Below are 13994 nucleotides of genomic sequence, written 5' to 3'. Positions count from 1 at the left end.
CGCTCTGTGGAGCCCCTGCCTGGGCGTTGGAGTTATTATTTATGCAGAGTATTACCATGACACTAATTTAACCATAAATTCCTTTATTAAATCCAAAAGTCAAATGGTGTTTATGCAACTGAGCTAACCATGCCTAAAAAGCCTAAATAAATAGCAATGTACCATAACCAAACAGAACAAAAGCATTTGATCAAGGTACTTACAAATGGGCTAAAGCCAGGGGTCCTTAGACTCACTGGCCAGCTCCAACTTGATCAGGCAGTTATTAGCAACGAACCTTTAAGAGTTTATTTTTATATGCTTAACATAAAGTGATGTCATTACCAATTATTGGACCTTAGCTAAGATCAGGTGATGGAGTTGTTTAAATTAACCATGTTGTATTTCTATTACTTTAGCTCAAACCTTAAAAAAGAGAATGCTTGTATTTCAAAGGGTGTAGTGTTAACAACTGCTACCTGACTGCATTTGCTACTTAGGGTGTACTGAGCATACTCAGTAACATCTGCTGAACCCAGCAGCTGGGGATCCCTGCAGCCCCAGCTGTTGCAGGCAGGGGAGGGGCAGTACCATAGCTAGGGGGGGAGCAGGGGGAGTGGCCACTTCCCCTGAGCACATTCCCCAAAAGTGCCGCCTTTTTCACTCACTCACAAAAAAACGCGCCATACGCTGTGGCACGGTCTTCGGCGGCGGGACCTTCACTCGCTCCGCGGGACTTCGGCGACGGGTCCGTCAGTGCCGCCGAAGACACCTGGAGCTAGTGAAGGGCCCCCCGCCGAAGATCCGGAGCGCCGCCCCGTCAGTAAAAGTGCCACAGAACGCAGGGCTGAGGAGGAACGGGCTGGAAAGAGTGTTACTTTCCCTTCAAGAGAGCCCCGCCTCCCCACCCATGTCCAGTCCCTGAACCAATAGGAGTGGCCCGGAGGGGAAGGCGGGAGAATGTGAACCCCTCACAGCACCGCCAGCCGTGCCTTATTAGGGCAGGGTCTCGTGCATGCGTGAAGTCCACCATCCAGCCAGGGGCGGGGGCTCCAAGTGGTTTGCCTCGGCAGCAGCCATGGAGCCAAGGCAGGGGGAAGCCCAGGGACCCCCGGGACCTGCCCGCCCCATGGAGGCAGCGGTGGGAGCAGAGCCGGAGGCTGCCAGCCCCATGCACAGCCTGCAGGGAGCAGCGGCGGGAGGGCCCAGGGGTCCGGCCCAGGGGCACCCCCGGCAAGGTGTGAGCGCCGGGAGGGAGGGGCTGGCCGGGGGTGCATGTGCTGTTGGCGCGGGGGGATGATGCGGAGCGAGTGAAGGTCCAGCCGCCGACGTACCGCCCAAGATCTGGGTGAGTACAAGCACTGCAGCGGGTGGCGCCTTTTTTTCTGATCGCTCTCCGTTCCCTCCACCTGGATATGCCACTGGGGAGGGGCAGGGTGCTGGACCCTCCTCCCTCCCCATTTTGTCAGGGATGTTTTTTAGTAAAAATCAGGGATAGGTCACAGCTCCCGTGATTTTTTGTTTCTTGCCTGTGACCTCTCCCTGAATTTTACTAAAAATATCCATGACAAATTCATAGCCTTACTAAAAGTCATTGGTGGGCCTATCCTCCATGAACATATCTAGTTATTTTTTGAACCCTGTTATAGTTTTGGCCTTCACAACATCCTCTGGCAAGGAGTTCCACAAGTTGACTGTGCATTGTGTGAAGAAATACTGTTTGTTTTAAACCTGCTGCCTATTAATTTCATTTGGTGACCCCTAGTTCTTGTGTTATGAGGAGGAGTAAATAACACTTTCTTATTTACTTTCTCCACACCAGTCATGATTTTATAGATCTCTATCATATCCCCCCTTAGTCATCTCTTTTCCAGGCTGAAAAGTCCCAGTCTTATTCATCCCTCCTCATGGAAGCTGTTCCATACCCCTTATCATTTTTGTTGCCCTTTTCTGTACCTTTTCCAATTCCAATAGATCTTTTTTTGAGATGGGGCAACCACATCTGCATGCAGTATTCAAGAGGTGGGCGTATCATGGATTTATAGAGAGGGAATATGATATTTTCTGTCTTGTTATCTATCCTTTTCCTAATGATTCCCAACTTTCTGTTTCCTTTTTTGACTGCTGCTGCACATTGAGTGGAAGTTATCAGAGAACTATCCACAATGCCTCCAAGATCTTTCTTGAGTCGTCATCATCATGTTCCCATTAGGCCTCTGGCGTTTAGGGCAGTGGCAAAGCTCCTCCACTCCTGTCTGTTTCTGGCAAGTCTTTCCATGGTTCCCCAGCTGTGCCCCAGGTTTTTCAGTGCGGCTTCCACAGATCTTCACCATGTTGTTTTCAGGCAGCCTCATTTTCGCATACCTTCAGGTGTCCATCTTATTTCTACTCTCGCGATGGAATTAGTTTCCATCCGAAGCACTTGACGGATCCATCTCCAGCACCTCCTGGCAATGATGGCGCTCAGATCCTCTTGGCTGCACTGTGCCAATAGATCTGGGTTCGAGATTGTTCTGGGCTAAAAGATACAGAGGATTTTTCTGAGGCAGGTTGTATGGAATGAAGACAGTTTGGACACGTCATACTTTCTCATTCCCCAGCATGCTGCACTATAAAGTAGTGTTGAAAGTACGCGGCTCTGATAAATCTTGAGTTTGGGTTTGGTGTTGTATTTTGATGATTTCCAGACTGTATTTAAGCTCCTGAAGGTGTTCCTGGCTTTATTGATTTTGTTCTGGATGTCCTGGCTTGTTCCACCATCCTGGCTGATGGTGCTGCCCAAGTATGTGAATGTTTCTACATTGGTGAGAACATAATCCTCTATCCGTACTGGTGATGGTGAGGCAATATTAAAGGTCATGATATCTGTCTTACTGCGGTTGATTTTCAGTCCAATTTGCAGGTTGAATGCATTGAGTCGAGTTGTTTTTTCTTGAATATGGTGTTGGGTATGTGATAGGAGAGCGACATCATCTGCGAAGTCCGGATCTTCAAGGGATGAGAAGAGTGTCCATTTAATGGCTCTTGGCATGTCTTCTGTTGTATACTGCAAACCCAGTCGATGGCAATGTTGTAGAGGATTGCAGACATGATACACCCCTGATGTACTCCTGTTTTGACTTCAAAACTGAGCTCACTGTGATCAACGCTGCATGTAAAGTTGGAATAGAAGGTTTTGATGATGTTCATTATACGGAAAGGAATTCCATATGCCCGCAGAATGTGCCATAGGCTGGTCCTGTGAATGCTATCAAAAGCCTTCTCAAAGTCTATGAAATGTATGATCAGTTGCCGTTGCCGTTGCCATTCTAAGCACTGTTCTATGATGTTTCATAGAGCGAAGATCTGGTCTGTGCATCCATGCCCTTTCCGAAAACCAGCTTGCTCTTTTCTGAGAACGCTATCAACTGCCTCTGATATACGCTGAACTATGATCTTACACAATACTTTGCTGGGCACAGATAAAAGTGTGATACCACACCAGTTATTACAATCACTGAGAGTTCCTTTCTTTGGTATCTTCACTACAACCCCATTGGTCCACTCATTTGGCACTTTTTCCCTTTCCCAGACTAATGTCAATAGAGGGGCCAGGATAGATACTGCACAATTCTGCATTAAAGTTATCCTTGCCAGGAGCTTTCCCATTTTGTAAGGATTTAATGGCTTGAATGATTTCTTCCTTAGTTGGGGTGTCTGTGCTGATATCAAGATCGTCTTCTGCCTCCTGGATGTTTGCTTCCTCTTTAGGTGGCTCCCTGTTTAGCAATTCTTTGAAATGCTCTGTCCAGCGCATTTCTTGTTCTTTTTCAGTTGTTAGTAGGTGTCCTTGTTTGTTCCTGATGATAGTGTTTGTTGATGTCTTCTATTTACCACTGATAAGCCACGTCATTTTGTAGACGGTTCCTTGTTCACCACGAGCAGCTACATACTCTGCTTGTGTTGCCAGATTATCAATATAATGTCATTTGTCTGGTCTCACAAGGCGTTTGACCCCCACAGTGTGCCTTGCTCTACTGCTCGTGGTATCTATCCTTTAGCTTCTGGGATTTCGTGTCTAAAACTTTTCTTCGGGGCTTGTCTGGTTTCTATGGCGTTCCATGTGCTGGGTGTAATCCACTCCTTCCTTCTCTTCCGCCTGTAGCCTAGACAGGCTTCACTGCTCTGTTTATAAATTGCTGCTACTTTGTCCCACTTCTTGTTGATCTGCTCATCTGCATTCCCCTCTTCTTCATCAAGGTCTGCAAGTGCCTGAAACCTGTTCTTTAACTGCAGAAGGAAGGCTTCTGTATTTCAAGGGACTTTAGCTTGTCAATATCATAGCGTCTATGGCCCTTGTTTGGTGGACCCACACTTCTCAGTTTTAGCTTGATGGAGGCTGTCACAAGGTGGTGGTTGCTGCCAACATCTGCACCCCTTCTCACTTTCACATCTGTCAGTGAATGTCACCGTCTGCTATTGATCATGATATGGTCAATCTGGTTCTTATCTCTGCCACTTAGGTCGTGATGTGGTACTCTCTCTAACTCCGCCTGTAGTGTAGAATTTGTCCTTCACTTCATCACTGTCATTTGTCGGAGCATGGCGCTGAATCAGGGTGATATTATGTTTCCCTTTCAGTCTGGCTCTCATAAGTCCACTTTCTTGAGTGGTAACAGCTAATTTAGACCCCATAATTTTATATGTATAGTTGGGATTATGTTTTCCAATGTGGATTTCTGTGCACTTATCAACATTTATCAGTTTTCTAGTATATTTTCTATATGGAAAATACTCTATGTCAATGTATGGTTGGTCACAGCTGTTGATTCTGAAGAACATAAGAATGGCCATACCGGGTCAGACCAAAGGTCCATCCAGCCCAGTATCCTGTCTACCGACAGTGGCCAATGCCAGGTGCCCCAGAGGGAGTGAACCTAACAGGCAATGATCAAGTGATCTCTCTCCTGCCATCCATCTCCACCCTCTGACAAACTTCAGAAGGACTTCACCCAGGAAGCAACAGAGGGTCCTGTGGCACCTTTGAGACTAACAAAAGTACTGGGAGCATAAGCTTTCGTGGGTAAGAACCTCACTTCTTCAGATGCAGCTTGCTGATCTTCACCCAGGAAGTTACTCAGACCACTGGGCCTGCTCCTTCCTAGAAAATACTCCAAGGAGAAGGAGGCAGATGGTATCCACAGCTGTATCCTGTGCAACCCCCTGTGATGGAAACCCAAGGGTCCTCCTACCCTCCCACTTCACCACGACCTCTACTGTGTCTGTTTCCATGCCCACATGTATAGGGAAGAGGAGGATCAGGCCCACAGGAAAGAATATGCAGGGGAGAAAATAATTGAGGATCAAGAAGAAAATGAAGAGATGTGATCAACTCTTTAACACACACATAACATTCATCGTGTTAAACACAGTTACAAGCCCATAAGTATGTTCCTCTTGGGACTTTTTCAGCTTAGCAATTGCTGGAGGTGGCAATGAGGTGGGGCCATCTGAAAGCAAATGAAGGCTGGGATCCTGCCCTTGACAGTGTCCAGTTGCTTCAGTGATACCAAGAGACTTTTAGTCTTTCATCTTAAATGTGACCTGCTGATCAAACACATTGGGTATGTGCCATTTCCTGATGCCTGAAAGCCTGGAAGGGTTCAGAGACCACATAAAAGCTTTCCCCTCTCCATGAGAAATCTCTGACTCATCAGGTCTCCAGTCCATTCTCTGGCAGGTCTCTGGTTTGGGAAGTTTATCAGCCTTTCACTGAAGCCCTGTGCCAGGGTTTTCTCCTAAAGGCTGGAATTAACCAGGTGTCAACCAAACACAGTTTAACACACTCTGGATTGTGAACTGCACCTTCTCTAGTATATTTATTCCCAGTAGCACCCACAAAATGCTGGGAATTTTCCAAACCTGCAGAAAGCTGCAAGTCCTGTGCTGCCTGGAGGAGCTCTGCTGCAGCCAGGCAGGCTTGTCTCCTGACCCTCAAGCTAGTCAGGTGAGGTGCCTCTATAGCAGGCCCCAAAGTGCAACTGTGCCAGCTCCCCCATTGCCACAGCAATTCCAGGGACATGGGATCCTGAATGCAAAAACAGCCTGTGGGCCCTGGCAGCATGAAAACAGGAGCCTATGGCCAGGTCCCCAGGGGTGCACGTGAGGGGAGGGGACACACATACAGTCCCCAGGGGGGCGGGCGATGCACACAGTGGGACAGGGCATACAAGGGCCCCCGGGGGACGCATGGGCTGAGGGATCACACACAGAGCCTCCGGGGGGAGGTGAGGGGCGCACACAGGGTCCCCAGGGGGCTGGGGATGCACGAGGGAGGAGGGGCGCACGCAGAGTCCCCAGGGGGCTGGGGATGCACGAGGGAGGAGGGGCGCACGCAGGGTCCCCGGGGAAGGGGGATGCACGGGGGGGAGGGGCGCACGCAGGGTCCCCGGGGGGTGGGGGATGCACGGGGGGGAGGGGCGCACGCAGGGTCCCCGGGGGGTGGGGGATGCACGGGGGGGAGGGGCGCACGCAGGGTCCCCGGGGGGGGGATACCCGGGGGGGAGGGGCGCACACAGGGCCCGGGGGGGGGTGGGGGATGCCCGGGGGGGAGGGGCGCACGCAGGGTCCCCGGGGGGGGGGGAGGGGCGCACGCAGGGTCCCCAGGGAAGGGGGATGCCCGGGGGGGGGGGGGAGGGGCGCACGCAGGCCCCCCCCCCCGAGCTCGGAGCAGCCCTTCGAGCCCGCCCGCTGACTGGCCTCCGGCGCACACTCCGTTGGCCGCTCTGTCCCTTCAGCGTCTCTATGGCAGGTATTTCCGGCCGCTCCCTCTCCCCCAGTGAGACTCTATGGCGATGGCTTCCGGCCGCTCTGGTTCCGGTCGGTGACTCCGTGGTGGGTGGTTCCGCCTCCGTCCCTCCTCGCCCGCCTGCCCGCGCTCCCTCGCGTCCCGCCGTCCGCCCCGCACGGCCCCGCGGCAGGGCCCGGGCCCCCGGCCGAGCCGCCGCACCATGGGCGCCTACCTGTCCCAGCCCAACACGGTGAAGAGCTCGGGGGACGGCGCCGGGGCTGGGCCGCGCCCGCTGCACTTCGGCTACAGCGCCATGCAGGGCTGGCGGGTCTCCATGGAGGTGAGGGGGGGGGGAACCCGGGGCGGGAGGAGATGGGGGGGGCGGCGCGGGACCTTGGGGCGGGGGAGGGAGGAGATGGGGGGGCGCGGGACCCGGGGGGGGGGGAGGTTGGGAGACCTGTGGGATCTCGGGTCGGGGGAACCTACGGGGTTTTCAGGGGGGAGGAGACCCTTGAGATCCTGGGGTAGAAAAGGAGACCTGAGACGGGGGTGGGGGAGGGGAAGGGAAGTCTGTGGGATTTTGGGGTGGGGGAGGAGACCCAGGGCAGTTGGCCCCACAGGACTCTGCGGGGAGAGAGGACATTTGGGGTAGTGGGGGGGAGGCTGTGGGATCCCGCTGGGAGAAGAGAGGAGCCCTAGGGTGGGGGGCGTGTGGGACACCCGGGGGGGGGGAGACAGGGTGTCATTAAGAACAATTGGCCCTCTTTAAAGCCTTGTTAGGTCCCACACCCTCTCCCAGGTCAGGTTCCCTGCAGTGCATTCGGTGTTAAGTTGCTCCCAACCCTTCCTCACCCAGATTTGTCCAGCTCTCCTGAGATTCACCCTTAATTGCTTCTTTGCGCATTTAATTCTCTCTCTCCCCATAAGCCTCCCCAGACTGATCGTGAAACATCCCCAGGGTTCTATGGTGTCTTTCCCTCACAGGTCGTTTTGCAGAGCTAGTGGGATTTCACTTGTCTTAGTGTCCCATAGCACACTTTCTCCAGCCTGGGGCATGTGTGTGGCTCATCTCTGAATTCCCTGCCAAGCCCTCAATATCCTGCTGGTAATGAAATGCCCAGAACAGAGCACAGTATACTCTTGCACTCCCAGAGGAGTCATACCGATGGACCAGACTGTCCTTTCCTTGCTCAGGGACATGAACCTGGTGCGACTGAGGGGCTGGGATCTCCCTGAACTGAGGAATGAGAGACCATCCTTTCCCTGCTGTACAATGCGATATATTAGTAGCCCCAAACTATACTGACCTTTTGTGGAGCCATATCGCGCTGCAGTCTCCTGGCTAGCATCCTCTCTGCTCTCCCCACTGCAAGTCTCTCACTCATTCCGGCTACCCTGTTTCTCCTTTGCACATTTTTAACATGGGGGTGAGGAACCATTGGGACAAACTGCCAAGGGCAGGGATGGGTTCTCCATCCCTTGATGTCTTCAGATCCAGACTGGCTGCTTTTCTGGAAGATTCTTTAGTCAAATGTAAATCATTGGGCTCAATACAGGGGTAACTGGGTCAGACACCACGGCCTGTGTCATGCTGAAAGTCCGATTAGATGATCTAATAATCCCTTCTGGCCTTAAAAATCTCTAAATCAATGAGGAACTGGGCTTTGGAGTCTTTGTCACCAGCTGGATTAGCTGCATTTGTTCAGGTGACATCTCATTTTATTCTATGACCAAGTTTCTAATATCTCAAGAGTCTTGCGTAAGTTAAAAAATTCTGGGGCTGACCCTGGTGTACAGAAGGCTCCTGCAGCCAGATGGGGTTTTACTACCATACCAGTTAGGGTTGCAGTCTGCAGGCCAAACTAAAACCATGGTAAAAATGGGTCTGGCTGCCAATGGTCATGAGCCAAGTAAGGCGGCTCTCACCACCTGTTGGAATTTCTTAGTAACACTCCCTCTTATGGAGACAGCACACATCCCTTCACGTTGTTTCTTACCCACAGTAGTGTGTATAGCTCCTCGTCCTTTAACTCCCTCTGTGAATTTGATTAATGTGCTGTTTGCTCCCATCTTCCAGATTATTAACAAAGGTGTTAGATTTGGGAAGAGGTAATTCTAATTCTGTTCCCTGCTGTACACCTCTCCTCTCAATAGAGTGGTGTTTGATTATATTTTTTTGTCTACACTCAGCCTTTGGCTAGTCCACACTCTCTGTGACGGTGTCACATCCAAGCCCATTGGTATTTATTTTTCCAAGTAGGGTTTTGGGAGCCACTGCATCAAATGATTTACAGCTTTTGAAATACTGTAGCTGTGTGTAGCTGGAAATCTTCTCTTTCACAACAGAAATTGATCCAGTAAAAGATATAGTATTACCTCACCCACCTTGTCCCCCTTTTGTAACACACTTGAGACTATGAATCCTTCACCTTTAGGCTGAAATTGTCGAGGCTTTTGGGGGGAGGTGTTTACAAAATGTGAGTAAAATCCCTTCAGCCTTTTTGTATGTGAGAGTGAAAACATATCAGATGCTTTTTCTGGTTTCTCATTGAACTACACCGGGGAAGGGGGCTGTAAAAAAATTGTGCTGCCTTTCAGAGAAACTGGGATGGAAATAGTTCTGGCTCGGCAGAGCATGAAAACTCCACGAAGCTCTTGTCTGCACCCTGCAGGTGAATGCAGTGTGCGCTTGTGCCCAGGTGACTGATGGTGTCCCAGTCCATTTGTGCTGATGAGCTCTGCACAGGTGGAGTAGTAGCACAAAGACAGCGTTAGCACCCGGAGGGGATGCACGCTGTGATCTCCGCAAGGCGATTAGTGCTTGGGGCTGTTGGTGGAGGTTGAACTGAGGTAGCACAGTGTGCAGGGGTGTGTTGGGCAGGTAATGTGAGCAGTGCTGAGAGCTCTGGGGCAGATAGGCTGGAAGTGTTTGAAATAAGGAGGGTTTCATGATGTGGGTGAGACGCTGCTGACTCATTCCATTCAAAGGCAGCATTGCGTCTCTTTGGCCATGTCACCAGACTGGACACAGGCCCGCTTTCAGACACGCCATCAACACACAAAGAGGGGCCACCCCAGAGATTCGTGGTTTTGCAGGATTGAGCCAGAGCTGGGAGCTTCACTCTACGGTGCCATGTACGATGGCATCAGCCGTGCTTGCTCTGGTGCAGCGGTCCTCACCAGACTGCGTGTGCGATGGTGCGACTCTGCTAGGGCTGCCTTTGTTCCTAATGCTGGTGGAGCCGAAGCAGTGGGACACTTTGGCACAATTTGCCAAGTGTTGTCAAGGCTCGGAGGCCTGGTACGTCTGCCCCTGACCACTTGGAGTTTGACCAGGGCCTGAGCCTGCAGCTGTATTGTATGGCCAACTTCATAGGCATAACTCCCTGCTGACAGAAACAGTGACGGAAGCATTAAATGTAGCTATGGTTCAGGTGTATTTGCAGAGGTAGAAGCACTGGTGTCCTGAACTGCCCTAGCGGCAGATGTCTTGTGAAGGCCTGTGGGCTCATGTGGCACTGAGCTGAGCTTGGCCAGCACATTGCAATTCCTAGGGTTCCAGTGCCACATTCTCTCCCCCTCCATGAGCTGTCTCGCTTTGAGATTTGCCTTTTCCATTATTTTAATTAGATTTTTCATTTTCCCGTGGGGTTGGGTGGAAGCTCTGGGTAACATATATTTTTTGTATGTTTGCACTTGAACTTTCAGGCCTGGGTGGTGTTAGTTAGCACAGTTATACATTCTAGTGTAGATGGGGACACACATTTGTAGGTGACTCCCAATAAAAGGTTGTGTAGTGGAAATGCTCACATGGAAAATGTTTGGCAACTTTAACTTATTTATATTTCAGTAGGGCCTGGACAGCCCAGTCATGCTTAGGGCCTCGTTGTGCTGGGCTCTGGACAAATATATAATGAGGCAGTCTGTACCCCAAAGAGCAGATTGTCTTAATAGGGAACATGTGACAGGTGAGTGTGGAACCCAGTGGACAAGAGTAGGGGTAACAGGAACACAGGGGTGCATAGACTAGCTCAGGGGTTCTCAAACTGGGGGTCGGGACCTCTCAGGGGGTCGTGAGGTTATTACGTGGGGGGGTCACAAGCTGTCAGCCTCCACCCCAAACCCCGCTTTGCCTCCAGCATTTATAATGGTGTTAAATATATGTGTTTTTAAATTATAAGGGGGGGGGGGCGCACTCAGAGGCTTGCTATGTGAAAGGGGTCACCAGAACAAAAGTTTGAGAACCACTGGACTAGCTACATGTACTGTTTGGAGGCCTCCAGAGTGTTTATCTATATAAATGTGTAAGAGATCTTGGCACTGAGAGATGCTGTTGTCAGTTTATCAAGAGGATCATGGCAGGGGAGGACTTGTAATTGACAGCCTCTGGCTGGTGCCAGTGTTTTAACATCCTCAGTTAAATGTGCTCTGCGCAGGACCTGTTGTTAAAAACACCACAACCCATCCACACTAGGGCTCCCAATATTGCTAGCACTGCTGGAGCTGGAATGTTCTCAGCAATGGTGAGAAATGTTTGAAAGCTTCCCCATTGTAGACAGGACTCTAAGCTCCCTCTTTCTGCCCAAGTGTTGTGTCGTTGTTGTTTGTATTACTGTAGGACCAGGCCCCTGTGGTGCTAGGCGCTGGACAAACACAAACTGAAAACATGGTCCCTGCCCCAAAAGGTTTACAATCTCAGCTTCTTCCCTGTGACAGAATTTCCATGTTTTACTGTGAATTAGCTGCCATTCAGCCACCTAGGGTTTATCCTGGCTGCTTGCTTGTGATTTCCAGCTTTCTTAGAATTCTCTGGCAAGTGACTGTACAGATGTCATTGTGTTCTCTTCTCTGTAGGCTCTTACCCCCACCCTGTCACCACAGAGTAGCCTTCCACAATCTGTCTCTCCCAATTTCTTGATTTCATTAGCTACGCTTACATGTCAGAAGATGCTGTACTGGATTGTATTTAATTAAACCAGTGTCGTCACACATACCACCCAAATATTATTTGTAGCAGTACGGTGCCTAGGAGCTCCACCCATGGCTAGAGCCCTGCTCTGCGGGGTTCTGTACAAAGATAGAATACAAAGATGGCTTTGCACTGGAGAGGCTGCATGCTCGATGCAAGGGGGCAGGGCTTAACATAAGAACGGCCAGACTGGGTCAGACCAAAGGTTCATCCAGCCCAGTATCCTGTCTTCTGACAGTGGCCAATGCCAGGTGCCCCAGAGGGAGTGAACCCAACAGGTAATGATCAAGTGATCTCTCTCCTGCCGTCCATCTCCACCCTCTGACAAACAGAGGCTAGGGACACCATTCCTGTTCAGCATTAATGGTGACCTACAAGGAAGACCTACTGGGGGTAGGGCCCATTTTGCTGACCCTAGTGGCTGAAGAAGGTCTGACACACAAACTGAAGGTCCTGGCTTGTTCTGACATTAAATGGAGCTCTTGTTTCCACCGAGAAGTGACTGTGGTCAACTGGGCACCTGGTAGGACAGTGCCATCACCACTACAATGAAGGGATGTTTATTCACTCTGTTGTCTCTTTGTTTTCATTAATGCCATATGTAAATCACATGGAAGCAAACTCTTACTAAGGATTCAACACCCCTACCACTGTGGTTAAGGGCTGAGAACTTCCAGGCCACGTTTCAGTCATCCAAGGAGTCCCCTAGCAAAAGAGCCAAGACACAGCTCTCCTGATGCTGCCACAGAAATAAGCAAAGGTTTTTGCAGGGGAGATTCTCCTTTCTAGTCTCTCTGCTATACCATAAAAATAAGGATGCAGTAAAGGAAGGACCCATGCCAAATTCAAGTTCCTCTGGCATTTCCTGGTTTTCCAGTGTTTAACTGTGCACTTACTGTCAGCCTAACATAGGATTTAATCTGCTGTGCCAGTGTAAACGTGCCTGTCCCGGAGCTCCCAGCCCAACAGAACTCCCCCAGTGGCATTCAGATAACCATCACAATCCCTGTTAGATGCATTGAATCAGCCTATTTCCTCACTTCCTTCCCTCCACCTTCCATTCTGGGATTGGAAGGGGAGCAGAGCACAGGGAGCTGCCCATTCCCCCTGGCTCCCCAGCCTCTAAGGTTAGAAGAGATGGCGGGTTGGTGATGAAAAATGATTGTCACCTGCATGGAAACCCCAGCCTCCCCTGCTTGCCCAGGGAGAAGAGGCAGGGCTCCTGGCTGGAGAGGGCCCAACAAGAGTCTGACAGAGACAGTATGCTCTGTCTCTTTCAGACTCTGCACCAGCTGCTGCTGCCAACCCAACCCAACCCAACCTTCCTTCCCCCTAGGCTGGGACTTGACCTCAGCTTGGCAGCTGGGTTCTCCCAGTTAACAGCTTGATGTTTTCTCAGAAACCCTGGGTGTTCTCTGTGATGACACCTTATCTTTGCCATTGTTTGATTTCCTGCAAGTGTCTCCTTCCCAGGCTTCTGCCACTGAGGTCTTAGCAATCAGCTAGGAGAATACCCAGTAGGTGAACTGAGGAGCTATTTCCCTCCCTCTCCGTAGCCTACTGTTGTTACACGGGTCGCCTGTTCCCCTTGTGCTTGGGTAGTGCTCTGTGCAGGTCAGTGTTGCTGTTTTGTTGGTGGTTATTTGCACTTTCCTCGGGTACTAATTTGGTGCCACCTCTCATCTTGGCTGTGGAGGTTTGGTTTTGCTTTTTGGCCTCTTCAAAATCTGTTAAATTAGGCTGAATAATGGGGAAAGAGGAGTCAGTGAACAGTTGCTAGTGAATTTTCCTGTAGAGCTCCTCTGATGAGGTACATCTCAGTGTCAGCATGAGAGTCACTCACAGAGCCATCCACAAGTACCAAGCGAAGAACAAAGCACCTGCGTTGAGAGGGCGTGTGCAGCACTTAGAGACTGTCAAGGCATTTCACACAAACACCCCCTGCGGGCTGAACACCAGCCAGAGACCTGTTAGTCTGAAAGGCACATTCTGTGCTTCAGATTCAGCCCAAGTCACGGCCAGCTGCTGTTCCTGGCCCAGGTCTGGGGAGGGGAAGGAATTTGGTCATTAGCCCTTGTCTGCTGCTCTGTGCTGTTCTGCTCTGTATAGGTTATTGTCCCATGCTCATCACCTCCGTGTCTGAGTGCCTATAGATAAAGGCCAGAAAGGATCTAATTTTTGTGTCTAACAGTCCCCTTGGTGAGCCACCCTTTCTGCTTGGTTCACCTGGGAGGTTCCATGGGTGGCCGGAGAACGAGCAGGATTCTGACACCGGTG

At 50.8% G+C, this 13994-nt stretch overlaps 1 protein-coding gene across 1 annotated transcript in view; it reads left to right on the top strand.

Moving 5' to 3' along the window:
* Positions 1–6839: 6839 nt before the first annotated feature.
* The window catches only part of PPM1G (protein phosphatase, Mg2+/Mn2+ dependent 1G), a 28204-nt gene continuing 21049 nt past the window's right edge, over positions 6840–13994 (top strand). Inside the window, exon 1 of the mRNA XM_065590021.1 lies at positions 6840–7088. Coding sequence (XP_065446093.1) covers positions 6969–7088 — 120 coding nt within the window. The 5' untranslated portion in view covers positions 6840–6968. The remainder of the gene's footprint in view (positions 7089–13994) is intronic.

The sequence above is a fragment of the Chrysemys picta genome, chromosome 3, assembly GCF_011386835.1.
Source record: "Chrysemys picta bellii isolate R12L10 chromosome 3, ASM1138683v2, whole genome shotgun sequence".
Taxonomy (NCBI): Eukaryota; Metazoa; Chordata; order Testudines; family Emydidae; genus Chrysemys; species Chrysemys picta.
Note: the sequence above shows the minus strand (reverse complement) of the source record. Positions and strands in the feature narration are given on the sequence as shown.